Here is a 27,802-nt window from a genome sequence, read left to right as displayed (position 1 = left end):
CCGTAAGGAGCTTTGGTTCAAAGCCTTGGACAAATTGCAGATGTGTGTGGAAAGAGCCAGTCGTCTTGTATTGAAGTCAGTGTGATATGTTGTTGTATATGGTATTGGCAGCTTTAGTAGACTTAAGGCCAGTGTCAGAGTGACAGAGTGACAGGCTGAAGTCTCATATTAGAGTGGTAAGTCCAGTGTTATCCACCAGTGGCCAAAGGGCGGCAGGGATAAAGTAGGTATGTGACATGGATCGCTGTAGCACATGCATGCATGCGCACACACATACATAAGTGCACACACACAAACACATTAGCACACACACACACACACACACACACATACACATTGAGAAGTCGTATCTGGAGAAGAGGAGCAGTAATTAGGACTATGTGCTGTGGATATTCTTGGTTCAATACTGATCAGTGTCATCTGTGTGTTTGTGTTTGTGTGTGTGGGTGTGTGTGTGTGTGTGTGTGTGTGTGTGTGCATGTGTGTGACAGAGAGACAGTCTGCTGCTGCTGCTGCTGCAGCCCACAGTTTCCATGGTAACATCGGAGCCCATCTTGGTCTCTATGGTAACTTCTGGATGGCACCCACAGAGAGAGAGAGAGAGAGAAAGAAAGGAAGGGAAAGAAAGAAGGAGGAGGTAGAGACAGACAGAAGAATGGAGATGAGAGAGAGAGTGTGTGTGTGTGTGAGAGAGAGAGGGGGGGGGAGAACTAGGAGAGAGAGAAAGAGTTAGAGAGAGAGAGTTAGAGAGAGAGAGAAAGTAGAGTTGAGTACTGTTAAGTTTACAGAGTTTCAAAATAAGAGTTGTAACAGCTTGTTCTGTCTTAGATTTCTTTTGGCAGTTGGTTAAAGTTAGAGAGGAGGTGGTTGCTGGTTCAAATTCCAGGCACTGGGGAGGTGAAGAGGAGGAGAGAGAGGAGAGAGGGTAAGGGGTGATGTAGAGCCTACTATAGCCTCGTTTGTATGTATGTGTGTGCACATGTGTATGTCTCTGTGTGTTTATAGGCAGTCTTGTTTCCTTAGCTTATTTGCCTTACAGTTTGTGTTCTTTCCTCCCCCTTAACCAAACCTGCATCATTAGCCTGGTATTAAAATGCACGGTAGCAATGTGCACAACTCCAGACTCTGGTAGTCAATTTTGCTGTGGTTGCTGCATCTGAATAAATCATTATTGGATGTCGGCTGTGTGTTACAGTGTAGTGGTACAGACCATTTCTCCTGTCTAAACAGGGAAAAGTCAGATTCTAGGGGTTTTCTCCCTGTTTACACGGCTTTTAGGAGATCAGATCCGCACCACCAAGAGTTTAAAACAAGATTGGATTGTGATTTTGTAAATCCACCTTAAGCCTCAATACAAGATTAAATTACAAACTAAATTGGACATTTTTGCAGTCAGGTAGTTGATCACGCTGTTATTCTTTTGGAGGTTTTTGTCAGCTTTTTCCTGACCGCTACTATATGAGCTGTCGACATAAGGAATAAGCAAATTATTTTAAACTACACATGTTATCTCCATGGCATTTCTGCTGTTTTGTGTTTTCATGGTTGAATAGCTGGTGCAGTATGTTCCAGGTGTTGTTCTGCATGTTTACTGAGGACTGTCTCACACACACACACACACACACACAAAACACATATGCTCACACATGTATGCGCGCACACACACACACACACATACACACTAGACTATGATGCGTCAGTGGGTTCTTTCAAAAAACAACTTGATGGCTAATCCTGTTTAGTAACACACGGCCACAAACACAGACACACACACACACACACACAGAAGGTCGTGGCAAATGGAAACATTGTCCCCTGCATGGTAGAATGTCGATACCATAATCTCATTGGCCCAGTTGATGGATAGGCGGTTTGGTTGACCTATCACAGTTAACTGAATTATTGCCCCCACCTACTCGCCTTTCTGTCTGTCTGCCCTCTTTTCTCCCTCACTCTGTCTCTTATTTTGCCTGTCTGTGTCTCTCTTTCTGCCCTTCTCTCTCTCCCTCGTTCTCTCTTACTCTCTCTCTCTCTGTCTCTCTACCTCCTCCATCTCTCTTTTCTTTCTCAGTCTCTCATCTTTTCTCTCTCAGTTCTTTCCAGTCACTAACCAGATTAGTTTTGCCCTTTATGGGTCTGTATGAACGGAAGGCAGAGGAGTGTGTGTGTGTATGTGTGTGTATGTGTGTGTGTGAGTGTGTGTGAGTGTGTGAGTGTGGGCATGTATATGGGCCTGTGTGCATGTGTGTCTGTGCGGATGTACCTGCGTCTGTGTGTGTGTGTGTGTGTGTGTGTGCGTGTGTGTGTGTAAAGCTGAGCTGTTCCTAGCAGATGTTTTTCTCTATTTTATTCTCCGCAGCGCCACACTGTCTGCCTGTCACCAACAGATACACAACCTGTGTGTGTGTGTGTGTGTGTGAGAGAGAGAGAGAGTGGGATGGAGAGTGGGTGTGTATTTGAGAGGGAGGATGTGTGTGTGTCTGTATGTGTGTGTATGTGAGAGAGAGTTTTACACAAACACTAATTACTTCCACATAGGCTGCTAATACTCAGTGTGCGGTGAAGGGTCTAAGGGTCTGGGTCTTGAATATTAATACACACACACACACACGCACACAGAGAGAGAAAGAGCAAGAGAGAGAGAGAGAGAGAGAGACAGAGAGAGAGAGAGACTAATAGAAAACGGAGAAAGGGATTTCATGTAAAAATGTTGATCTTTATCTTGATGCTTGATACTTTCATGCCTATAATACACATTAGATGGAATTGAATTGAACTGAGAGGGAGGGGGGAGAGAGACGGGAGGGAGAGAGAGAGAGATAGAGAGAGAGACAACAAGATACAAGTTTTAGACAGCTTCCTGAACAACCTATTCTGGTGCGGTGCAGAATGCCTGGCCTACAAATCAAGTTGCATATCAGGGAAAATCTTTCACTTTTATTCAAACTGTGCAAATCCTCAGCATTAGCATCTCATCCACTCCACCGTCAAACTTTTTTGAGGATTTTTAAACATCGGAAAAGCACTTCCAAATCGCAGTCCATATCGCAATCACATTATTAAGCACAAAAATCACAATAGGATTTTTTTGTCAATATCATGCAGCTCTAATCTGAAATCGGCTATGATCCATGGGTAATTTTTAAAGCAATGCACGTTGACAATAATGCTGACACAAGGGAAAGTGAGTGTGTGTGTGTGTGTGTGTGTGTGTGTGTGTGTGTGTGTGCGTGTAGCTGTGGCTGACACAGCACTCTCACTGCTGGATCTAACTTAAATACATATTTTCCTAAACTGACTCCAAAAATCAACTTCTCAACAGCTACAAACAGCACAGTGGAAACGCAGCACTTGTGTCAAAACTGAGGTTAGCATGGATGACTGATTCCCATGGCCTAGGGCCGTGTGTGTGTGTGTGTGTGTGTAGCCCTAACTGGCCTAATAATAGAATGACACAACAGTTTGTGTTGAGAGGATCTGTCAGTCTCTCTCCACACTGACCAGCTTGTTTGTTTAGCTGGACTTCTTGAGGCTCTTACATCAATGTAGCTTTAACAGCAAATCTTTACATAGCTACTGTATACACAAGCCTATCCAACACTAACATAAGCTGTCCACATCAATCACTATTGTTAGTACACAATAAAGTTGTTGGTATCTAATGAAAATTGTACTATTGTATTGCATATTAACACCCTTGTAAGTACAATATAAAATTGATTCACATACACAGTGTTATTTTGTACATACCAATACTTTTTCCTAGGTTAATACACTGGAATAAGGCCAGTAATATAGTAAAGCACTACTGAAAATGTAAATGCTGTGATACCATAACTTTGTGGGGATTTCTTTTTTAACCCCTCCCCCACCTGAACCCTTTTGGTGAATGTAGAGCTGTTTTGGTAAACTTGGCTCCGCCCCTCTTGCCCAAGGTTCGGCCGATGTTCTTCCCAGGGAATGGGGTTGATGCCTGGGGAGAAGACCTGGCTGGCCTCCTGTCACTGTCCCGCTCTGGCTCTCTCTCTCTCTCTCTCTCCCTCTCTCTCTCTCTCTCTCTCTCTCTCTGTGTGTGTGTGTGTGTGTATCCATGGGAAAATAGTTGGGCTAGAGGAGGAGCAGGGACTGTGATGGATGGATGGATGGATAGATGGATGGAGCTATTTTTCATATTTAAAAGATTAAGTATCTCAGAGGGAGAGAGACAAGAAAGGAGATATTTTCTGTATTTTGTTGCCAAGGAAGCTTAATAGTTTTGTCACTGTTGTCTTGATCTCATTCATTTATATTCTTGACAAGAAAGGAGAAAGAAGGGACGGATGGGTGATTAGGTGGATGGAATTTTATGATGGTCAAAAAGTTATGTAATCTCTCTCTCTCTCTCTCTCTCTCTCTCTCTCTCTCTCTCTCTCTCTCTCTCTCAAACACACACACACACATACACACCACAGTCATCTCAGGACAGTTCCCAGGATCCCCTTAGGCAGGGGTCATCACCATGGCAACGATCTCTGTGGAACTCTGTAGTAGAACCCTGGTGTGTGTGTGTGTGTGTGTGAGTGTGTGTGTGTGTGTGTGTGTGTGTGTGTGTGTACATTCCAACCTTCAGACAGTAGCTTTTTAGGACAGGAAGAGAGAGGAAGAGAGAAATAATAAAACGGATTTGATTGTGTACAATATTACAAGTTACACAAATACATGTTCACACTTAAACAAACACACACACACACACACACACACACACACACACACACTTGTCTCTTTCTCTCTGTCTTTTTCTGTCTCTCATCATGGCAAGATTTGTCTGATTTATTATATAGCATTATAACACACACACACACACACCAGCAGCCACCATCTATTACCAACAGTAATAGAACGGTATGTTCTAGTAAATAAAGCAGCAACCAGTACTGTTAGTACTCACAAGTCACATACAATATCAGCGGCGTGTGTGTGTGTGTGTCTTTGTGTGTTTTATCGTCTTCTCTTCATGCCATTCTTTTTCTTTTTTTAGTACTGATGAATAAATAAATGATTTAGTTGGAATAATTCTGAATGAACGTGTGTGTGTTGTAGCTATGAGAAATCACTATTTACTTAGGCAGGTGCAGTCAGACTTATAACTAACCACCTAAAGGTTTTTCTAACCACCAAAAGTGAACTTTACCATCCAAGCCTCTCTAAAATCCCCTCTCTCCTTCATTCTCTTCATCTGTCTCTTTGTCTACCTGTCTCTCACTCCTCCTCTCTCTCCCTTCCTCTCCTATCTCCCCCTTTTCCCCCTCTTGCTTTTTCTCTCCCGCTGACTGTATCTTCCTAAATGGCTTACACTTGCAGCAGTGCTAGCAAACACATGAACAGATTTTACAGCTGTCCATCCCCCTCTGTCTCTCCAGGAGCGTGTGGAGTATCTGTTCCTCATCATCTTCACGGTGGAGGCGTTCCTGAAGGTGATAGCCTACGGCCTGCTCTTCCACCCCAACGCCTACCTGAGGAACGGCTGGAATCTTCTAGACTTCATCATCGTAGTCGTAGGGTGAGTGGGCAGGGACACATAGAAAAGAAGAAAAAAAAACCTTGGAAAATGTTTTTTGTTTGTCATATGTTGTGTGAACCTGTGTAGCTCGATGGGTAGAGCGAGGAACTAAATGCTCCTTCATCAGGGCTTTGGTTCCCACTGGGACTGCCCACACTAAAGAGCATGCACTCATCAATATATGTTAATACATGTTATGTATTTAATGTTACACTGAAGTATGATTGATAGATGATAACCCTTCTATCATTGTCCCCCACTGTCTCTTTCCATTGTATTCTGTTTTTTAAAGGTGCTGCATATTGCATGTTTAAACATTAACACCTCATTGTCAAACAAGCAAATAGTAAACATGTTGTCCCCCACCAGTGATGTAGCTCCACCCATCAGTCAGTGATTGCTGAGTGTACTTGAAATATGAGTGAAATTGTATAAGCATTTTCGTATGGGACAATGAAAAGGCATATTGACCATATATTTCTGTTGCCTACTCTCCTCAGAATTAGGCTTACAAATCATATCTTGAAATGTAGTAACTGTAATTGTCCTGTTTTTACTCAATACAGTACAAAATATAAGAACTACAATACGCAATAAATACAATCCGTACATTACACAATGTACACTACAATACAATTTATTATCCAATATAACATACAACACCAGGAGGGTGAGTGTTATGAATAATATAAATGCTAAATGATAAGTGATGTATGGTATTGCACAGTAGGTAAGTGGTAATTAAGCAATATTACGTGAGAGGGTGTGCGCCGAGGTCCGTAAGTATCACTGAAGTGCCAATAATGACGGTAAAGCACACCCTCGAGTGTAATATTGTGATTATACAACGGTTACCAACAAAATAAAAGATATAATCAAAATGTATTCATATTGTGGGGCAATTCGCTCTCAAAATAAAAAAACTTTTTGCTAGTGTTATCTCCGTTTCCCTGGAAATACATGGGGTCTGACTGATAACTGGAAAACAATCAGTCACGTCAGTAGACTCCTATGTAATGAAACCTAGTTCACTACTCCAGCAAGTAGGCCGACCCTTAGTAACGACCTAGCAACAGAGACGATTTCTAGTCCCTGTTGAGTCAGCCAGCCAACTTGAGCTAATGCTTTCTAGAGATCGTGGGATTTCCCAAACTGAATAAATACCACACATATAAACACAAAACTGCCTTGCTAGCTCAATCTTAAGAACTAAGATGTCTGCTGAAAAAAATAATTTTTCCATGGACAGATTTAGCTACTATGTCCGCGAACTTCACATGTATTTTTAAGCTAGTAGCGACTCACCGGCACAGCTGATGGAGGATGCCAGCGTGTCTAGTAACATCAAGGCTGAACAGAGTTATATTTAAATATATTGTATAATAATATATGGCGGACTAATATTTTTAGTGATGAGCACGGCTAGGTGTGCTGTCATGCTGATTTGATCACGTTCTAAATGTCTAGTTGACCAATCACATTGCTTGGTCGGAACTACCTGTTGTATAATATGATATAAGTAGTCAACACTGATGGCACAGTGGTAGCGCAGTGATGAGTGAAATAACAGTACAACAGTCCAACAACTGTACAATAACTACAGTGTCTTGTGGTTAGAGGTTTGCCCAAAAATTCTCCATTGACTCTCAACTTCAACACATCAACCCAGTCTGATGTCTCCAAGTGTGAAGCGTGTGTAGACTATTATGTTACCTATGATAACTTTAACTGTATTGCTTTACCACTGAGTCCCCATTCATTGTCCCCCACATTGTATAACTTTAACTGTATGACCTGCTTTACCACTGAGTCCCCATTCATTGTCAATGCTGCCCCCTAGCAGCACAAAGTCAACGTTACAGTGTGACTAACTAACAAACGAACTAACGGAGATCCATAGTCCCTCCTTTGGTGGGGGACAATTAATTGTGATACCCTGGTATAATTACCGTAAACAAATGGTAGAGATGATTGGTAGCTTCTATCTCATGCCACTGGTGTTGTTAGTTCTAGTGTTTCTTAAAATGAAGACCACATTTCCCATAAACACCTTTGCTTCCTGTAGCACAGTCAAGGTGGTAGCTTGCCCTCGTCTTCAGTCAAAGGTTTTCTCTTTTGCTTTACTGAAGAAGATAAACATGTTGGAAGTGATTTTTCCATCAACCTTTCACTCATTCCACCATCTGCCATGTCCATCAGGTTTCCTGTGACATCCGACCTGCTGGCACACAATGTAAACTGCAGTGTAGAGGCCGGTAGAGTCTGACAATTTTCTCACCAATGGTCTTGTTTGTTTACAGTAATTACACCACTGTCATTTAATGTAGTATTTTATTTTACTTTATTAATATGGTACTGATTTATTAATGTTAGAATGCTATACATACCACTGTTAAAAAGAACAATCACCATAAAAATAAGAGACAGAAAATCAGTTTTAAAGCCCCAGGAAACTGTGGCCTGCAGTGTGTTGGTGAAGCCTAAAGTGATTAGCTGTTAGACGCTGATAGCAAAGCTCTGCTCTGTTTTCTTTATCTGCAACTCAGCAACATAGCCCATCTGCTACACTGTGTGTGTGTGTGTGTGTGTGTGTGTGTGTGTGTGGGTGTGTGTGTGTGCGTGCCAGCTGTGTACAGTTTGTGTGTAGGGGTAATGGCACAATAGCCAGTGGACCTGACAGTTACATTAATGCCATAAAAATGGTCTAATTGACCGTGTGTGTGTGTGTCTGTGTGTGTGTGTAAGTGTGTGCCCGAGAGAGAGAGACAGTGCCCCATGCCCTGAAGAAAGGCTCTGTGAATGCACACACACACACACACGCACACACACACACAGACACACACACACACACACACACACACACACACACACACGCACAGTGAGTCTCGTTCATAGCCAGTGAACTGTTCACTCACATTAGCCATCACTAACTGAACATGCTTGGCTTCACCCCATGGACACACACACACACACACACACACAGGCCATTGGCTGGCATCATGTTGCCAATGCCCCTGGCATAAACACAACCTTTAACACTCTTACCACTGTTATCCACCCTCTCTGTCTGCCTGTCTCTCCCTCTGTCTCTCTATCTGCATTAGAGCCATCTAATGCAGATAGAGGAGGTCAGAGGTCAGAGTCAGATACAGAACAGTGACTTCAGCAGTGTCCTTGTTCCCTTTTCACCATCTGCTTTTCATGTTCAAAATATATTTTTCCTTTGAAATGTCCAAATTGCTCGCTCCCATTTGACCCAGTGCCTGGTTCATATGGAAAAGCTTTTGTTGATGGAGTTGAGACCAATGAAACCAGTGTCATCAAAATGAAAGGATGGAAATGACACGGGACAGAAAGGCAGAAAAATATCCATAAACTTATCACACACTTATCACGCGAACTCTGTCACTTCTCATCTATACATGCACGCACACACACACACACACATACACACACACACTCAGAGAGGACACACAGACCTAGAAAATGCTCAGATGTGACAGCGCTGTCTTTTTATTTGTGTGTGCATGAGTGAGTGCTTGTCTTTGTGTGTGCCTAACTGCCAGCCTGCCTGTGTGTGCATGTGTAGGTGTGTGTGTGTGTGTGTGTGTGTGTGTGTATAGATGAGAAGTGACAGAGTTCGCTCCCTCTGGAATGTTCACCATATGGGTGAAAGAGCTTGTACCTGGTGCTGAGCAGCCTCTGAGGCACACACACACACACACACATACACACACACACACACATAAACACAGATGCCTGAGCCCATACTCTTGCTGACATATTCCTAAGGGTATATCAGTGAAGGTTCAGTGAGCTAACAGACTGTGTGTAGGTTTATGTGTGTGTGTGCGTGCGTGCGTGCGTGTGTGTGTGTGTGTGTGTGTGTGCACATGTCTGTGTGTGCATGTGTGTGTATGTCTGTGTGTATAGACAGTATTCACAGGTAGAATGTAGACTCTCTCTCTGCACTTAAGTCTCTGTAACCCACCGGCTTCACAGATCACCCCTCCCAGCTCATCTCTCCATCCTTTTTCATTTCTCCTTCCCCTGTCATCTCTTACTCTCCTCTCCTTTCTTTCATCCCTCTCTCCTCCTCTGTTTCCACCTTGCATCCCAGTTCCACTTTGTTTTTAATTCACTGACAGACCGAAAAGCTGTAAGACAATGGAAAACAGAGAAAGTGAAACCTTCAGATGAAGACAAAAACTGATGAAGTGCATATTCAGATTGGTGAAAGTTATAGATAACATGAGTATTTACAACCTCTACTATCTTTATGATTGCACACAACCTCTACTGTCTTTATGAATGTACACAACTGCTATCTTTAGCTATGGATGTACACTACACTCATTTTACAGCCACTACATTAGATGTGGCTCTACGCCTGAAGGCTCTAATTGTCCTTTATCACCCCACCGTGGCAAAACTGTGGATCCTTGATGTGTTTTTCATACTCTGTTTCAATGGCGCACTTTCCACCGAGAGACAGAGAGAGAGTGAGTCAAATTGAGAGGGAGGTAGTGGGAAATAGAGAGGGCGAGAGAGAGAGAGAGAGAGAGGGCGATATGTTTTGAGAGGTCTTTTCAAGTGGCCATTTCATCTGTGCTAATTGATAATTCTCCGTGACTAACGCGCCGCCGACTGGCCTTTGAGCCGCGCTCACTGGAAAATGGTATTGTATGGTGATTTCTAAAGGATCTCAGAGAGAGGGGGAGAGAGAGAGAGAGATAGGAAGGGAGAGATCGAGACAGAGAGACAGAGAGAGAGGAAGAAAGAGAGAGAGATAAGCGCAGCTGGACATACATAATTTTGAGCTTGTGAGCTGCTCTCACCCAAAGAGATGTCTGTAAATAATTTCACAGCGGATAATAGGTAACAAAAGGCAATAGCTTAAAAACATATTTACCCCTTTTAAAGAAGATTATTTTTTTGCATTATGATGTATTTCCCCTTACTTTGTCTAAGCAGTAGATAGATTACAGTGGAGAGACAGGAAAGGTTGAAGAGGGAGATGGGATATCATGTGGCACTGGATGTGAGCTGTATTCAATCTTGCAATGTTGTGAGCATATTGTACACCCCCCCCCCCCACACACACACACACACACACACACACACATACTTACAAACTCATTCTACAGACACCTCTCATCACTAGAGACATGCACAGTGTTCTATTAAGCTGACTGTCGAATTATTAAAGCGTCTCACTTTTCCTTGTCTGTGAAAAACAGAGGGAACAGATAGAACAATTTCTATTGCTGTGTTGGAGAGCTAGCAAAATAAACTGTTTTCTTCTCTACATGGAACATTTGATTAGGGATTATCGTAGACGTCTCCACCGTTCCTTTGAGTTTTTAATTTTGGTGACAAACTTTCGTTGTGTGATCCCCGATTTGACAACACATTTGTTGTTTTATAGATGATGATAAACATGATAAATATGATGAGGATGACAATAATGGCAACACCGAAAATTGAATTTAATGCAATAATGACGGGCAGTTGCAGATTACTTACCTGTCTGGCTGTATCTCTTTTACTGTCTCTTGCTTGAAGTTACCACATAGCACATGTGGGAGCAGGACATCGACATATGTTGATGATGATGATGATGATGATGATGATGATGATGATGATTTATTTTATTTTATTTTATTTTATTTTATTTTATTTTATTTTATTTTATTTTATTTTATTTTATTTTATTTTTTACCTCTTTTCTGGTTGTTTTATTCCATTGCATTTTTATCTGTGTTGTGAAGCACGTTGCGCTGCATTTGCTTGTATGAAATGTGCTTTACAAATAAAGTTTGATTGATTGATTGATTGATGATGATGATGATGATGATGATGATGATGATGATGTGTCTTGCAGGTTGTTCAGTGCGATCTTGGAGCAGGCCACTAAGGGGGACGGGGCCACTCCTATTGGAGGGAAGGCAGCAGGTTTCGATGTGAAGGCTCTGAGGGCCTTCAGAGTACTGAGACCCCTCCGACTGGTCTCTGGAGTACCCAGTAAGTACTGACAGCCATGTGTGTGTGAGTGTGTGCGTCTGTGTAAGAAAGAAAGAAAGAAAGAAAGAAAGAAAGAAAGAAAAAAGGAAAGAACAAAAGAAAGAACGAAGGAAAGAAAGAAGGCTCTGGGGATCAGGTGTGAAGGGAGATTGGGAGAGGAGGGGGCAAATGAACCACAGATTGGAGCTGATATTGGTGTTTGATGTGACACACACACACACACACAGTCACACGCAAATGCACGCATACACACACACACAAACGCACACAGAGTCCTGTTGTCCTGTTGTCAGGTACTCAGACAGTACTAGCAGTAGATGACTTGTCTGTCTGCCTGTCTGTGTTAGTGACTACAGAAATCAATAAACCAGCAGTCCGTGTGTGTGTGTGTGTGTGTGTGTGTGTGTGTGTGTGTGTGTGTGTGTGTGTGTGTGTGTGTGTGTGTGCTGGGAGCTCTTAAATTGGTGTGCGATCACAATAACAAGCAAACACACAGGACGCTAGTACACATCCCACACTCTGTCCTTTGGTTTCAGAGCGTGAACAACATGCCTTACAAGTGCTGTGAGCGCTGCAGTAGACAGGCTTTAGGTTGAACCCTGTCCACCAGCATTTTGACTGGGTGTTGAATTGGTATCATAGCAACAGCTGAGCGGTAGCATGTTTGCTAGCTGGTTAGCACACTGACTGACAGATTTGTGTTTTCAAAGCTGCCTATATCCATTTAGAAAAACTTTGCTCTGCAAAGTCCTTTGTAATGCATCTGATTTGTTAGAAGTAGAGGTCCACTGATACCAAATTTTCACAACTGACACAAGTACTTTTTAAGTAGATTTACAAATACAAGCACCGATCCAAGTAGTACTCAATTCACATTCATTCATGCCACCTAGTACTGGCCTATTATAAAACAAATACAAGAACTAGTGCATCACTGTTTGACCAAATTATGCACTAACCATTGTGTGCCAATCCTCACTCAAATAAAAAAACACATAACATGGGCCAGAGGATATGCTCCAGAATAGCTTATTCAGAATAAGTTAACAGATAAAGAACAGTGTGGTACATTAGGCCTAATAAATCAGAATGGCATTTAGCCTGCATAGTCAAGGCTCCTGCTCAGCAATAGGCTTTATGCCTATGAACTTTACAAATAGCAGCATTTCAGCATTTTCACTTGTCAGCAGACATTTTTCCTCCTGCCAGAAAAGGTTTATACTGTAGTGCAGTAAAGCACATGTCACTGAAGTATCGATATCAGCACAGATTCATTTACCAATCTGAGTTCAAGTGTCTGGATCTGTGCCGATCTTGATATTATAGATAGCATCGGTGCACCTCTAGTTAAAAGTGCTTTTTAAATAAATTTCACTTGACTTGACATGGCAGTGTACAATGAATGATGTCAGCCCAGGACGCTGCTAGCTTTACACACTCAGCCCAGGCAGCCTCTCCTGTGCCTGTAGTGTGTTCAAAATACAATTTAGAGTATTTTCAGTTTCTGAGATCAATCATCAGTCAAAAAAAAAATCAATCATCTCTGTTAAATCAGGCTGTAATATCTTATAGAAACAGCAGTAAACTATTTGGTTTAAAATCCCTTTTAGAATCATTAGCAGAAAGGAGACAGATGGTGAATACAAAGAGTTCAGCACAGACTAAGTGATGAAGTTGAAGATAGTTCAACACATTATTTTTATTGTCATATTATGTTATATGAATTGTTTTACCTTTTTTGAAAATGTTTGAATACCTAAGCTTCACACAACTGGAATCAGCTTCATTTTAGGATTTTTCTGAACATTCTGGCTCATGTAAAGATCATATCCTGTTTATGATAACATGGACACTTGTATGTGCCCAAAACATGTTGTCAATCCTCTTTTTCAAAAGCCATTTAAAGATTATGTTAGGTAGGTAAGGGTTAAAATGAGGTATTTAGTGTTAAGAGTTCATGTACGAGTCAGTACAAATGTCAGTGTCAACAGTTGCATGCAAAATATCATTTCAAACAAATTCCTTACAAACTGTTTACATGAACGTGAAATCAAATGATCTCAGATGTGTGTTTACATGCACCAAAATATGTAAGCAGAATAAAACTTTTTTGTTGAATAATTCCACATTTTATCATACCAAGATGAGCATGTGCTATGAGCTTTCCACATTTGTGTTTCTGCTGTCTTTCAATTTAAGCATCAGTGTCAGCAAAATATACTCAACTGTGCTAGTTAAAAAAGTATTTATGTAACTGTAGCCGTTGTTTTTAGCCCGTTGACCATCAAAGCATTCAACAATTCTTAAATCTTTCAAAGTTTCCAACAAGAAAGTTGCCCGTGGACCAGTTCTCTTTTGCAACCACCATGTTTTGTTTTTTCCCGGAAACTCATTGAAGTCACTTTCTCTAAGTGGACCAACATGCACAGAGAGAATATTGAGGCTTCCAACCAAAGAAAGTTCAGTCATAAACACTTATGTCAAAGGAGTTTGGACCATTTATTGCACCAAATGTTTATACAGTTGCACTTGGTGGAAAAGACTCTGCTCTGAATGATGCTCCAAGGCATATGTACTGTATATACATATGCATGCATTCTCACCAGCTCCACTGTGTGTGTGCTCCAGGTTTACAGGTGGTGTTGAACTCCATAATCAAAGCCATGGTCCCTCTGCTCCATATCGCCCTGCTGGTCCTCTTCGTCATCATCATCTACGCCATCATCGGCCTGGAGCTCTTCATGGGCAAGATGCACAAGACCTGTTACACCAGTAGGGACGGGCACACAGGTACACACACACACACACACACACACACACTCTGACTGCACTAAGACATCACCATTCAGCTTACTGTATTCCAGGGAATGAGAAAATGCAGCACATACCTTGACCAGTTTAAATGATCACCTCTGTTAATTATTTAAATCATCATTTATAAGTTTCCAAGTATGAACGATATGAGAAATAATTTAAATGGCAGCAACCATAAATGATTGAAACAATATTCCCTAAATGCCTCTAGGTATAAATGGACTCCTGTGTTGTTACAGTGATGTTATAGGTCCCACGAGGGACATTAGCTTTGCAGTGGGTAAGTGGTGGAGCAATACTCTCTCCATTATCCTATACATCATACTGGAGAGCTTATTTTATCTAATTAGCACCACACTTTTTCCATTATATTTTTATGGCTCTTGTGTTTGGTTTTTCTATCTGTCCTTTTTTATAATTCGGGCACCTTACTATGATCAAAGTATTAAAATGTGATGTAATTTGAGCACCTTACTATGATCAAAGTGTTTTTTAAAAAATAGTGCTATCATTTGAGCACTTTACTATGATCAAAGTGCTAAATAGGTGCTAATTATTGGGCCCTATGCCATATTTAGGGAGAAATTCCCCTTTGTTCTCTGGCAGCTGTGGCACTTTTCTTACTGTTTTTATATTTATATATTTATTTTTTCAGATCAGACGCTTTTGTGATGTGAGCTGCACCCCTATTCAAACAAAGCAGTACTTAAATTTTCACCAACTCTTCCCCTCTCCCATCTGTATTTTGAATTATGTGGGGTTTAAGAAGGCTCCAGAAAGCTTATCTTTCATCTTAAAGTGACAAGAAATTATGAATTCAACCAAAATTCAACCAAAAGATCCGAGTCAAACAAGTCAAACCCTTTCAAGATGTTTTGAAGATATAGTCAAAATGTATTTGGCCAAAAGGACACAGTCAAACACTCTTCCTCTTCCTCCCCTCCCTTCTCTCCCAGGTACCATTGCGGAGGAAAAGCCGGCACCCTGCGCGCCCAACGGGGCTCACGGGCGTCACTGCGCCCTCAACGAAACGCAGTGCAACGTGGGATGGGAGGGCCCCAACGACGGCATCACCAACTTTGACAACTTTGCCTTCGCCATGTTGACCGTGTTCCAGTGCATAACCATGGAGGGCTGGACGGACGTGCTATACTGGGTGAGCCGGACACCACAACGGTGGTGTGTGTGTGTGGGTGTGTGGGGGTGTGTGGGGGTGTGTGTAGGTGTGTGTAGGTGTGGAATAACACTAGTATTGGGGTATTGTGGGAGCATTGGGTGCAGTTTTTCATGTCACTGGAATGAATGGAACCCACAATATTTGGCCAACATATTGAATTTTTCATTGTACATGTACCATTCCACCCATACTGTGTCTGTGTGTGTGTGTGTGTACATTGTTCTGTGTAGCCGCTGTATATGTCTAACATCAGTGCCACATGAGTGCTTTTGAGAAAGAATTTAAAGCAATAACGCGCAAATACTTTTTTCAGAAAGGCAGGTGTGCACACTTATTGTTCAGAGAGAGGCACACGCACACACACACACACATAGAGTGCGGTGTTGTGTGTGTGTGTGTGTTAGCTCCACTAGCTCATATCTCAGGCTAAATCAATGCAGACAATACACTGTGTAATTGAAGGCGCCGATTCAGTCAGAACGTGTGTGGAATCCCGACGCTTGATTCAACTGTGGAGTGAACACGCACATACACACACACACACACACACACATAGAAACCATACACATACACACAGGCACAGAGGCGTGCGTGCACACCAACACACTGCCCTTCCTCAGTAAATGGCCAAAAGAATGCAGCAGCCCTGTCCAGCTAAATAAACCAATAGATTAGTCTATGCTGTTAATCAATGTTAGGGGAGGTTCAATTGAACTCCCATATGGGCTTTTGAGCCATGAAAAGCTTTTACATTAGACCTCTGCACAAAGGTGTAGCTTCATACCCAGATTATGATATTGCTGCTGTTGGAGAAAAATGTATGTGTCTGTAAAAAATACGATTTTACACGAATGAAGAAGAGAATGAAAAATTTATCAGTGCGGTTTTAACAGGTTTCAAGGGCCCAAGGGTCATGAAACTCCATCCACATATAACTGTAATTGTTTGTTTTTCTAGTGTGAGCCAGAGCCATAGATAGCTTGACAAAGCTGTCCCAGGTTGCTGCCGCCGTTCTAGAGCTAAGACGTGTTGGCATCAAATATTTAACACTGCCCTCCGTAACCTCGGCATGGTGAGACGCCCAGCGGAGAGTCAGCAGTTCCTCAGCAGCAGCCATGGAGCAGGACTGTGGAGCCAACATGGCGGTTACTGAAAACTACTGTATTCTCCACCACACTGTGGTCTGTCTCACCACTGGAAAGCACTCATGTGGTACTGATGACTGCCGGTTTCTGGGCTTTTCAAAACGTCTTCTTTCAACGGACTTCCTCTAATAAAAAATCTATACAGTCAGACTGTGCTAATTTCCGGTCATTACAGTCCTTAAAGTAATGAATGAACTGATGAACAAGGTAATGACTTGATGAATAAAAAAGTAATTAAATTAACAATTAAATTGGTGGGTTTGTTGAAAGATGGATGCTAAGCTGACTAATGTGAATTTTGTGAAAAAGTTAACCCATGTGAATCGCTAAGTTTTGCGTGTGTGTGTATGTGTTTGTGTGTGTGTGTATATATATGTGTGTGCGCCTGTACATGTGGAGCAGAGAGCCTACTAGCTCTTCACCCCTTCTGTTATCTTGTCTGCTGCAACCTCCTCTACACATACACACACACACACACACACACACACAGTTTAACATCAGATATATCACACAGTTCACTTATTATGGAAACACTAGTGTAGCCAACTCCCTTTACAATGAATGGGACCCATTTATCAAGCATTATATTTACAAATGATTATGGAAATTGTTTGTTTGCAATGAAAAAAACATTTAGCCAGCGCTGAGCCTTTAAAAACATTTGGTTTGCATGGTTCATTAAGTTTGAGCCCTGCATTTCCATAGTTTCCATTGTTTCACACATACGGAAATATAGATTAATGACATCCAACGTCCAGCGCTGTAGCAAACAACCAGTCTCTCTCTCTCTCTATCTTTCTCTCTGTCTCACTCTCTATGTCTTCTTCTTTCTTTCTCTTTCTTTTTGTCACTCTTTCTCTCTATCTAGCTCTCTCTCTGTCTGATAAAGTGACAGCTCTTTACTTGACAGAGCTGGAATATTCAGTTTTGCTCTTTAATATTTCCCAGCATTGTGATTCAAAACCTACTCATTTGCATTTGCAACTGCATTTACATACACACTAATAATCTGTTATTTCCCTGGATAGTGAAGTAATGAGATTTCAAATCAGCCCATGTAAACATCATCTCTCATTTACATCAGCCCCAATCTTGGTTCTAACAATTATATGTAACATATACAAATCACTGCGTAGCATATTCCCCTACCACTGAATATAATAGAAGACTTCCATTAGTATTGATTTCAACGGAGAGTTTTAGTGTCACTCTGTACAATAGAATTTCATTAGCCTTGGTTTCAGTGGAGAGTCACACGGACATGCTCTAAATTCTCTTTTTTTTAAAGGCATTGTGGAAATGTGTTGCTGTGTAAACACACTCACACAGAGGAAAGGTTTGACATTGGACTTGAGTTAACACACCGACTCAGTGTTGTTTAGTGTTGTTTTTTATTGTGCATCGACAAGGACTTGTACTTGCTCTCAGAAAGGTAGACAAGAGGGTTTACACACACACACACACACACACACACACACACACACGCTCATACTCCAACTCTTGCTTTTCCAGTTCCTTCCACTGCTCTTTTTAACGCCACTGCTCTTGTCTTCTGTTTCCTTTCTTTGCTCTTTTTTGCCCTTTCTTTCTCTCCTTCTCTAACTTTCTTCCTCTCCTCAACCTCCTCCCTCTCTGTTCTCTCTTTCTTTTTCTCTATCCTCTCTATTTCCTGACTTTCATTTAATCTCTTCTTTTTCTTTTCTATGCCACTACCTCTTTCTCCCTCTTTCCCCTCTTCATTCTCTCTACCTGTCTTCTCACACCTCTCTCCCTTGCCCTTTTTTTCTCCCGCTTCTCTCCTCCCTCCATCTTTCTCTTACATTCTATTATCTCTCTTTCTTCTACCTCCCTTGTTTCTCCTCTCTCCTCCACCCACCAACTCTCTCTCCCTATGTATCAACCCTCTATCTCTCTCTCTCTCCCTCCCTCTCTCCCCTGTCTCTTCTCCCTCTCAGATGCAGGATGCTATGGGCTATGAGCTGCCATGGGTCTATTTTGTCTCTCTCGTCATCTTCGGCTCCTTTTTCGTTCTCAATCTCGTTCTGGGGGTGTTGAGCGGGTAAGAGGTTGTGCTGTCGTCGTTGTGTGTGTGTGTGTGTGTGTGTGTGTGTGTGTGTGTGTGTATTTATGTGCGTGTGGTTTGTAATGTGGTTAGGTGAAGTGTTTCAGATGTGATAAATGACCATGCAACAAGACTCCCTTGACCAAACATTTGCAGTGCAACGGATGGTTGAATGCAATATTTTACTCAGAGGATCCAGGGCGCAAGAGGAAATCCAGTATTGATGGTCCACAGCTCGCCACTATTAAAAGCACTCTTAGTATATCATTATTATTATTAGTAGTAGTAGTAGTAGTAGTAGTAGTAGTAGTAGTAGTAGTAGTAGTAGTAGTAGTAGTAGTAGTAGTGGTAGTAGTAGTAGTAGTAGTATTAACAATCCTGTACAACAGCTGGAATATTACATACTGAAGCACATATACACCTCTTTCCATTTATAGTTCTTTAATGTTCTGTTTATTCAAGTAAACAAAGATATTTGTGAGTGGGATATGAAAATGCATAAAACATCTTTTCCTGAACACAATCTTACATATACTGTACATCGTGAGCTATTATATAACATATGCTCCTATCACTGAATATCCTAAAATTATTTTGTTTTTTGAATGCACCTGTGCCTTTTTTGTAGTTATTTTCAATGGTTTGGAAACAACCAGTGTGCGTCTCCTCCAAACCATGTGTCAAATGTTCTGGACGCTCCACCGCGCTTCACGTCAGTGTCGGACAGAGAAAAAATTAGCAGCACCTGTAGGGAAGTAAGCAGCCTCTTACAGTTCCTTGCAGTGAGTAACGTTAACTTTAGCTACCTTGTCCGTTTCAGAATCATCCTCATTCTCTTCTTCAAGAGCAAGCAAAGCTATCGCTAACTGTTTCTTGTCCATTTTTATGTTACACAACGTTATCCCCTATGTTACCACAGATAATATAGCTAACACTAATTAGACAGTTACATAGCAGCAAGAATGATGTAATGTATTGCTCCTTTGTAACCTTTGAGTGCAATGCTAGCGCTCACAGCTGCGCTTTGTGTGATGGTGAACTAAATAAATTCAGAGCTGAAGAATTGTTCCAGTGTAGCATCAGTGGCATAGATGGTACCAGCAGTGTCATATTCACAGATGTAGAAAGTACGATTAAGTTGATGAATAGCAATAGATGCAAAAATGACAGATGTGCAAATACAACTAGGATGATAAATAGCCTGAATAGCTTATATCAGCGTCCATGTGCAGATTAGCAGGGTTTAGTCAAGTGATGGAAGAATAAAAGTCTAGATAAATAAGAGCGGGGCGATATCAGCTGTCTGAAGCCACCAGTCCAGTTAGAGGAGAGCTGGGCTTCCTGCAGAGGCCAGGCTCCTGCTGAGCGGAGGAAAGATGAACTGACGGTCACTGAACTGAGCAAAACCTCCTGTCTGTCTCTCCTTTCTGTTCCACTCAATCAATCCTTTGTCGCAAACCTGAGAAAAACACGCAAGCACACACAGGCACTCACACACACACACACAGAGTAGTGACCAGCCTCCTGTCTATCTGTGTTATGTTCATGTCAGTTGACCACCAGGGGCCACATCCCGTCACAGCTTGTCTGTGATGGACAGGTGGACACACACAAAACAAGCGCACGCACGCACGCACACACACACACGCATGCACATACTCTCTCTGTCTGTCTGTCTCTCTCTCTCTCTCTCTCTCTCTCTCTCTCTCTCTCTCTCTCTCTCTGTCTCTCTCTCTCTCTCGCGCACATACAAGCATATACTGTACATGAACACAGAGCAGCATGCACTCTTTCTTTCTTTCTTTTTCTGTCTTTTTGCTCCTTTCTCCCTCTCTCTCTCTCTCTCTCTCTTTCAGTAAAGTTAGTTGTTGGTTCAGGCCAGGCAGACTCTCAGGGGACCCTGCTCCTCCTAAAACACTCCACTGCATTAAAACATTAGTCTTGTGTGTGTGTGTGTGTGTGCTGGTTTATGTGTGTGTGTGCCTCGGTGCATATAAACATACGCATGCATCCGCGTACTTTCTTTGTATCTGTGCCTACAGTGTATGTGTGTGTGTGTGTTTCTATGTGTGTGTTTGTACACTGGCACGTGCTGGCGTCCGCCTACAGCATGATGTGTGTGTGTGTGTTTTGTTTCCGTAAATGCTGCTCCAGCAGGCAGGCTGGGTGTTGTTTTTACCCTGCTCTGCCAAGTCACGCTGCTTTAGTACAAGCACCACCCGGCCTGTAGGGACACACTGGGGTATAAATAATTCACCCCTCAGGTCAGCCGTGGAGGTGGGACGCTTAAAAAAACTTACACAACAGGGAAAACACAACCGGCAAAAAAGGTTCTTCTGAGGACAGAGTGGAGTCTGTAAGGTAACTAGGCATTAACCAAGGAAATTATGGGATGGAAGGCTGCATTGAAAAGGGAACAGCCATTCTTTCAGTTGCTCTTACAATTTACAAATAGAAATAGCTTGATTAGAAAGAGTACTCCTACTACTACTACTACTACTACTACTACTGCTACTACTGCTACTAATAATAATAATAATCATACTCATAATAATAATAACAATAATAATAAAGTTGTGTAATACTTTTCAGTACTATAATTACATTAGGAAACAATGCTCAAAATCAAAACAATATAAAAATGAGGATGACAAGAGTGCACACATTGATTAAAACATGTAGAATAAAGCTGTTTATAGCTGTTTATTTTTAGATAAACCATATTTACAAAGAGTAAAACAAGATGTTTAGAGAGAGAGTCCTTTGTTATTGGGGCAGTAATGAATCAAGCCCAGCCCACTGGAGTCTTGCTGCATGGATTCTGTCAAACTGTCTAACTATAATGCCTTCTCTCCACAGTGATTCAGCCTGAAGTGAACTAATGTGAGCGGACCTGAACTGAATGAAACCGTTTTTTAATCTTCTAATCTTCCCTCTGCACAGAAATACATCCATTCAGCCTCTTCACACCAATAATTAATGCTAAACTGATCTGTTTTGTTTCTCAGTTGGAGCATTCATAGCCTTCTGTAAATCTCAGTGTTTCGTTTTGCCAATCTTTAATCTATCTCCTAAATCACCAAATACATCTGCCAATATATAAATATCAATTGTCAGATCCTCTTCAAATACAGCTGACCAAACATTTGTCTGGAATCTAACTGAGAATAACTTTGACAAATACTATGAATGCTCCATGATGGCAGGCAGGACCTTGCTGAAGCAAACAGGTCCATCTGTTGTGAGCAGACACTAAGGGTCTAACTTCCTCCCTTCCTGCCTTCTTCCATCCCTTCCCTCCCTCTCCTCCCATCGTTCCTCCTCCCTCCTCCCTCGCCTCCTTCCCTGCCCTCTCCTTCCTCCATCCTACCCTCTCATCTCTCTCCATCCGGCTCTCTTCTCCTTCTATCAACCCCCTCTCTCCTTGCCTTCCTTCTCCTCCCTCACTCCACTTTTCCCTTTCCCCTCCTCTCATCTCCTCTCCTCCCTCCACCTCCCTCCCATCCATCCCTTCCCTCTCCTCTCCTCTCCTCTCCTCTCCTCAATCCATCTCCTCCATCCCTCCACCCAGGTGAACGATGCAGTGGGGAACAGCTGGCCCTGGGTCTATTTTGTCACCTTAATCATCATCGGATCCTTCTTTGTGCTAAACTTGGTTCTGGGTGTGTTGAGCGGGTAAGGGCGGGGTCAAAGGTCACTGAAACCAAATTTGAAAAACTAACTTCTCTTTCTTCCCTTTATGCCGCTGTTCTTGGCTGAATCTGTTGGAGATCTTTGCTCTTGATCTTTGCTCAGCTGAATTGACTCTAAGTAGAGCTTCAGTCTTTTCTCTTGTTTCTGGCTTTAGAGGACAGTAGTGAGCAGGCAGGACTTCAGCATCTTGCTCAAGGACACTTCAACAGGACGCATATTAAGCACTATAGCACTATCACTCATCACTCTGAGCGCTAAACACATGCTCAGCCCTCAGCTCTCCATTTAAAATAAGGAGAAAAATAAGCCAGCGCTGTAAATTGAGAGTCCCAGTGGACACACAGCCTAATATCACGTCAAACAAAAGTCATGTTGTTTGTACACTACTGTAAGGATGTTGATAAACGCTTTGCAGCTCGCCAGTTGTGCGTCAACATTTGGGAATAGGCAGAAAAGATTTCAGCAAATAAATGGAAAATAAATCAAACATGTAAGCAAGCTTTGCATAAATACTTCAACAAAATGTGAATGTGTAAAAGTTTTAAAAATATATTTGTTGTTGCCTATCAACTTTTATGGATGGATATAAACAAGTGGAGATTCTGTGCAGTCCCACAGCTCTTTTGCTGCAATGAAGTGCAATTCTTTCTTTCTTAAGTTATATTTTCACAAGAGTATTTTCTTAAGTGCTGTAGACCGTGATGAACTTTGATAGTGACCAGGTACAGAGGAGTGAAGTGTCTCACCCCGACTGACTGACCTGTATCCGACTCTCGATGCCCACAGCGATGCGGTGGCAAATAATAGAGGTCTATCTGGTCCAAACAGCTTGGGGGGTTTGGCTGTCTGACTCTTTGTCTGACTTCTGACTAATGATGCTGTCAACAGACTACACAGCCTGACCTTTTACCAACTGGTTCTGTGTGTGTGTGCGTGTGTGTGTGGTCTCGGGTTGGCATAATAACTAATGGCTAAACAGGAAGAGAGAGAGAGAGAGAGAAACATGGGGTGGGACTGTTATTGTCTGGATTTGATGTAATATGTGAAGAGAGAGAGAGAACGATGTGGGCATGAAAGAGAGAAAAGTGAAAGAGAGACAGAAGGAGAGAAATAGACGCAGGAGGAGGAAAAGAAAGAATTCAGATAAATACTGAAGGAGAGAGACAGAGAAGGATGGAGATGATTAGAGGAGAGCGAAATGAGAGGATGAGAGAGAGTAATGCTCAAAGTTTAGCAGAATTCTTTATCTCTCTCTTTCTCTTCCTCTCACACACGCACACATACACACGCACACACACACACTGAGAGAGATCGATAGGATTGGATCTCCTGCTAATGTTCAGACGAATGAGACAATAGCTGTTTGTCCTGATGCTCATTGATCTGTGTTTTGTGTGAGTGTGTGTGTGCGCGTGTATGTGTGCGCGTGTGCATGTGTGTGTGTGTGTGTGTGTGTGTCTGCGGTCTGTAGTGGTGATCTTTAGCTCCGTCATTCCCCCTGGGTTTCTCACCACACACACACACATCATCTGATGACCTCTCTCCATATATATACAGTATATAGCTATGTAGGTATATAGCTTCTATATGCTTTGTTCCAACCCATAGTGGAGAACAGAGACGGCCAAACCCAAGGTGACAAAGGACAAGATATCCGACTAGTAGGCAGAGATGCAAGCTAGATTTCTAGATTTTAGTCTCATCTGTTGACTCTGCTGGTATCCCCATTCATAATATTCATGACTGGGATCTGTAATGCTGAGTTTACTTGTCATAGACCCTGGCACGTGCAGCTGTGCACTTTTGAACTGCAGATGTTCCCAAGACTCCCCGTTCCTGTCAACTCTCTTCCAGATCTCTTCTCCACATATGGCTCTAACTCCAGCCTGACTTTGCCCTTCCTCGAGTCTAGCTTTTAATCAAATGTTCCTTAATTCTCCCTTCCCTCCCGACACCTGGAAGTTATTTCACCAGGTTTCATCATCCCAGTATTTCCCCCGCCCTCCTAACATTGTTTTGGTTGTTTTGTTTTCTTTTTGTCTCCTGGATCTACATTGGCAAAAAAAAAGTGACTTTTTTTTCAAGTGACTGTCTTGAAATAAGGCAGATCAGTAAAAAATACAAATAAACTTTAACTTTATTTGTAGAAGACTTCTTTAAAAAGAGTTTACAAAGTGCTTTAAGAATCAAGTCAATTCAAACATCATGCTCATATCAAAGAACAAAAGTAAAACAGAAGAAGCAAGTCAAATTTTTCCAAAACAAGTGATCATCTCAGCCCACAGGAAGATTTCTTCACTTGTTTTCAGACAAATACAAGATTTCAAGACTAAGTACAACATTAAATTCTTGCGACGTTTTATGCAGTGAAGTAGTAGAGGAGACATCATCATCAACATTTAATCAGTATTTGTGAGCATGAAGAACTGCAGGCTGTTGTATTGGACCGAGGAGTCGATTGGTGTCGATGGAGAGGAGCCAGCTGCGGTGGCTCAGCTGGTGAGGATGCCCCCCAGTCCTCCTCCCTCTGGGGCTGTACGGGACACGACCGACTGGGAGGAGACCCGGGGGCAGACCCAGGACACGCTGCAGGGACTAGTTCTCCCAGGAGGGGCTGGTGGAACTTGCTGGGGAAAAGGACTCGCCCTTTTGCCACTGACCCTGACCTGGATAAGTAGCAAGAAAATGGAAGGTATGGATGGAAATGAGAAACCGGAGAAGCACGACTTGAATCTGTGACATCAAGAGACAGACCTGCGGGCTGCTCCACGGACCTTGGGACTGAAGTCATGGACAGACTGAGTGAGAGTGTTTGTTAGAACTTTTTACAACCAAAATGAGATTTATTTCATTGCAGTGCTAAAAGTAATGAACCAGAAAATGAGGCCGCGTCGCTGCCAAATCACCCTTGGTACTGTCCGTCATGGCCTTGCAGGTGCTTTACAGCGAGAGAGGATTGGTCACCGCTGTCCACTTCTCTCTGCTTAAAATTGGCAGCAAGGAGGGATTGGCAGCAGCTAGCATGCATGAACAGTAATCTGAAATTAGACCTACTGTACAATAGAAAGAAAATCATGTTGTCGAGTGATAATTTCTGACTGGAAGCATCCCAACTGTGCTGAAAGTTGATCAGCGGCAAACATTTTCGTCTAACCCTAACCCTAACCCTGGATGTGCTTTCTTCTCTGAATTTGCGCACTAATATCTTTTCTTCTTGGCAGAGCTTTTCTCTCTTCACTTCACCTGTTTTTTCTCTTCAGCAGGTTTTCCCTTCCTACTTCTGAATGGGTTTTCAATGAAGAATAACGTTCTATTGTCTATTAGAGGACTATTATTGCAATATTGTCACATGACTTTGAATTACTTCACATGCCTTCATTCAAGATTTTCAGATTCTCTTTCTTTTTCTCTTTCTCCCTCTGCTTCGTTCTATATCTCTCCCTCTCAATCCTTCTCAATTCCTTCTATCTTCCTTCACTCCTCTCTCCATCTATCCATCGCTCTCTCCTCCTCCCAGAGAGTTCTCCAAGGAGAGGGAGAAGGCCAAGGCCCGTGGAGACTTCCAGAAACTCAGAGAAAAACAACAATTGGAGGAGGACCTCAAGGTGGGCCTGGTGTATGTGTGTGTGTGTGTGTGTGTGTGCATGTGTGTGAGTGTGTGTGTGTGTATGTTTCATTCAGGACCATCATGAAGCTATGTAACAGTTGAAATCCTAAGGCCGCCAGTGATGTGTTTCAGCGAGGCCACTAGGTGTGAGGGATTAAATATATATGAGGACAACATGTTACTTTTACTTCATGAATTTTTGAACACCATGTAACACTAACAAGCAACAAGGCCAAAGGATTATGGAGGTTTAAGAGAAGTCTAAAAAGCAATGAACTGAAGAGGATATAGTTACAAATACTATATCCTTGCATGATTTAGATAAAATTCCAAACAGTCATCAATTGACTGTGGTTTGGTCTTTCTAGTGTTAATGAAAAGTCAGTGTTTTCAATGTTTTTCTCTCTATGTATGTGTGTGTGTGTGAATGCAGGGCTATCTAGACTGGATCACTCAGGCTGAAGACATCGACCCAGAGAATGAAGAGGAGGGGCTGGACGACGACAAACCCAGAAATCGTGAGTACAACTGCGGGGGGAATGTGTGTGTGTGTGTGTGTGTGTGTGTGTGTGTGTGTGTGCAAGTGCTGTAGAGTTGACTATGCATGTCTTATTTAACAATTATTTTGTGGTGGTGTTGGCAAGTGGGTGGTGTGTGTGTGTGTAAGAGAGAGAGAGAGCGAGAGAGAGAAAGAGCGAGAAAGAGGTACAGAGAGCAATTGCCTATTACTGTTGGAATGGCCATGTGTTTGTGTCTGCAGTTATTTCGTGCTCAATGCACCAAGAGGCTGTGAGGATAGCTAGCTGTGTCTGTTCGTGTGTGTGTGTGTGTGTGTGTCTGTGTGTGTGTTGAGTGACAGGGTCAAGCTCTACTATTTGGTGTATAGGTAATGAACTCACTGCGGTCTCCATCCCAGGGTGATGGCACACAGCCAGTAACACACACTCACACACACACACACACACACACACACACTCCAGTGGGGGACCAGTTCTTGCCTGTTGATTGATTGACTGACTGGCTGACTAACTGACTCAATGACTGGCTGACTGACTGACTGGCTGACTGACTGACTGGCTGACTAACTGACTCAATGACTGACTGACTGACTGACTGACTGACTGACTGGCTGACTGACTGGCTGGCTGACTGAGAAGGTGTTAATATCGTCTGTGTGCTTTGGCAGAGAATCCTCCTGGGGTTAAAACCTGTTTAGATACGATTGTAATGTGTCAGACTGCAGCTCATAGCCTCTGGGCACACACTCACATACACAAACAACAATCACACACACTCGCATACATAAACACACACATACACCCCCAGGAATGTGTGCACTTGTGTTCAAACAGAAACGTACACACGCACTAAAATTAACCGAACACCCTATCTCTCTCCACAACACCTCCAGAGGGAGTCAGCCACACACCCAGGCTCCGGCACACTTCTCCCCAGGATGGAGCTTCGTCTCCTGGGGAGGGACAGCAGAGCATTGGCCTCTCCTGACCTGGAGGCTTGATCTCAGAGAAAAGATACAGTAAATAGTAGTTGAGAGACGGAAAATGAGAGAGAGGCAGAGAGATGTAGGGAGAGAGTGAGAGGATAGGAAAACAGGGATTTTAGGAGAAATGTGTGTGTGTGTGTGTGTGTATTATTTTATACTCAATGTGTGTCTAAGTATCTGAGGGTGTAAAATGATTTGAGAGAAAGCATTTGAAAAACAATTATCTTTTTTGGCTTC

At 42.4% G+C, this 27,802-nt stretch overlaps 1 protein-coding gene across 1 annotated transcript in view; it reads left to right on the top strand.

Moving 5' to 3' along the window:
* cacna1c (calcium channel, voltage-dependent, L type, alpha 1C subunit) overlaps window positions 1–27,802 on the top strand; it is a 143,723-nt gene that overhangs the window by 55,858 nt on the left and 60,063 nt on the right. The window contains exons 3-9 of the mRNA XM_071543368.1: window positions 5,400–5,539; window positions 11,424–11,563; window positions 14,192–14,353; window positions 15,334–15,533; window positions 18,655–18,758; window positions 25,972–26,059; window positions 26,495–26,579. Of these exons, the coding sequence (XP_071399469.1) occupies window positions 5,400–5,539; window positions 11,424–11,563; window positions 14,192–14,353; window positions 15,334–15,533; window positions 18,655–18,758; window positions 25,972–26,059; window positions 26,495–26,579 (919 nt within the window). The remainder of the gene's footprint in view (window positions 1–5,399; window positions 5,540–11,423; window positions 11,564–14,191; window positions 14,354–15,333; window positions 15,534–18,654; window positions 18,759–25,971; window positions 26,060–26,494; window positions 26,580–27,802) is intronic.

Source organism: Centroberyx affinis, unplaced genomic scaffold (genome assembly GCF_046629955.1).
Source record: "Centroberyx affinis isolate AG114_WGS23_722 - 3 ecotype Tasmania unplaced genomic scaffold, CSIRO-AGI_Caff_v1 ptg004308l_1, whole genome shotgun sequence".
NCBI classification, from domain to species: domain Eukaryota; kingdom Metazoa; phylum Chordata; class Actinopteri; order Beryciformes; family Berycidae; genus Centroberyx; species Centroberyx affinis.
This window is presented reverse-complemented; position numbering and strand designations above follow the sequence as displayed.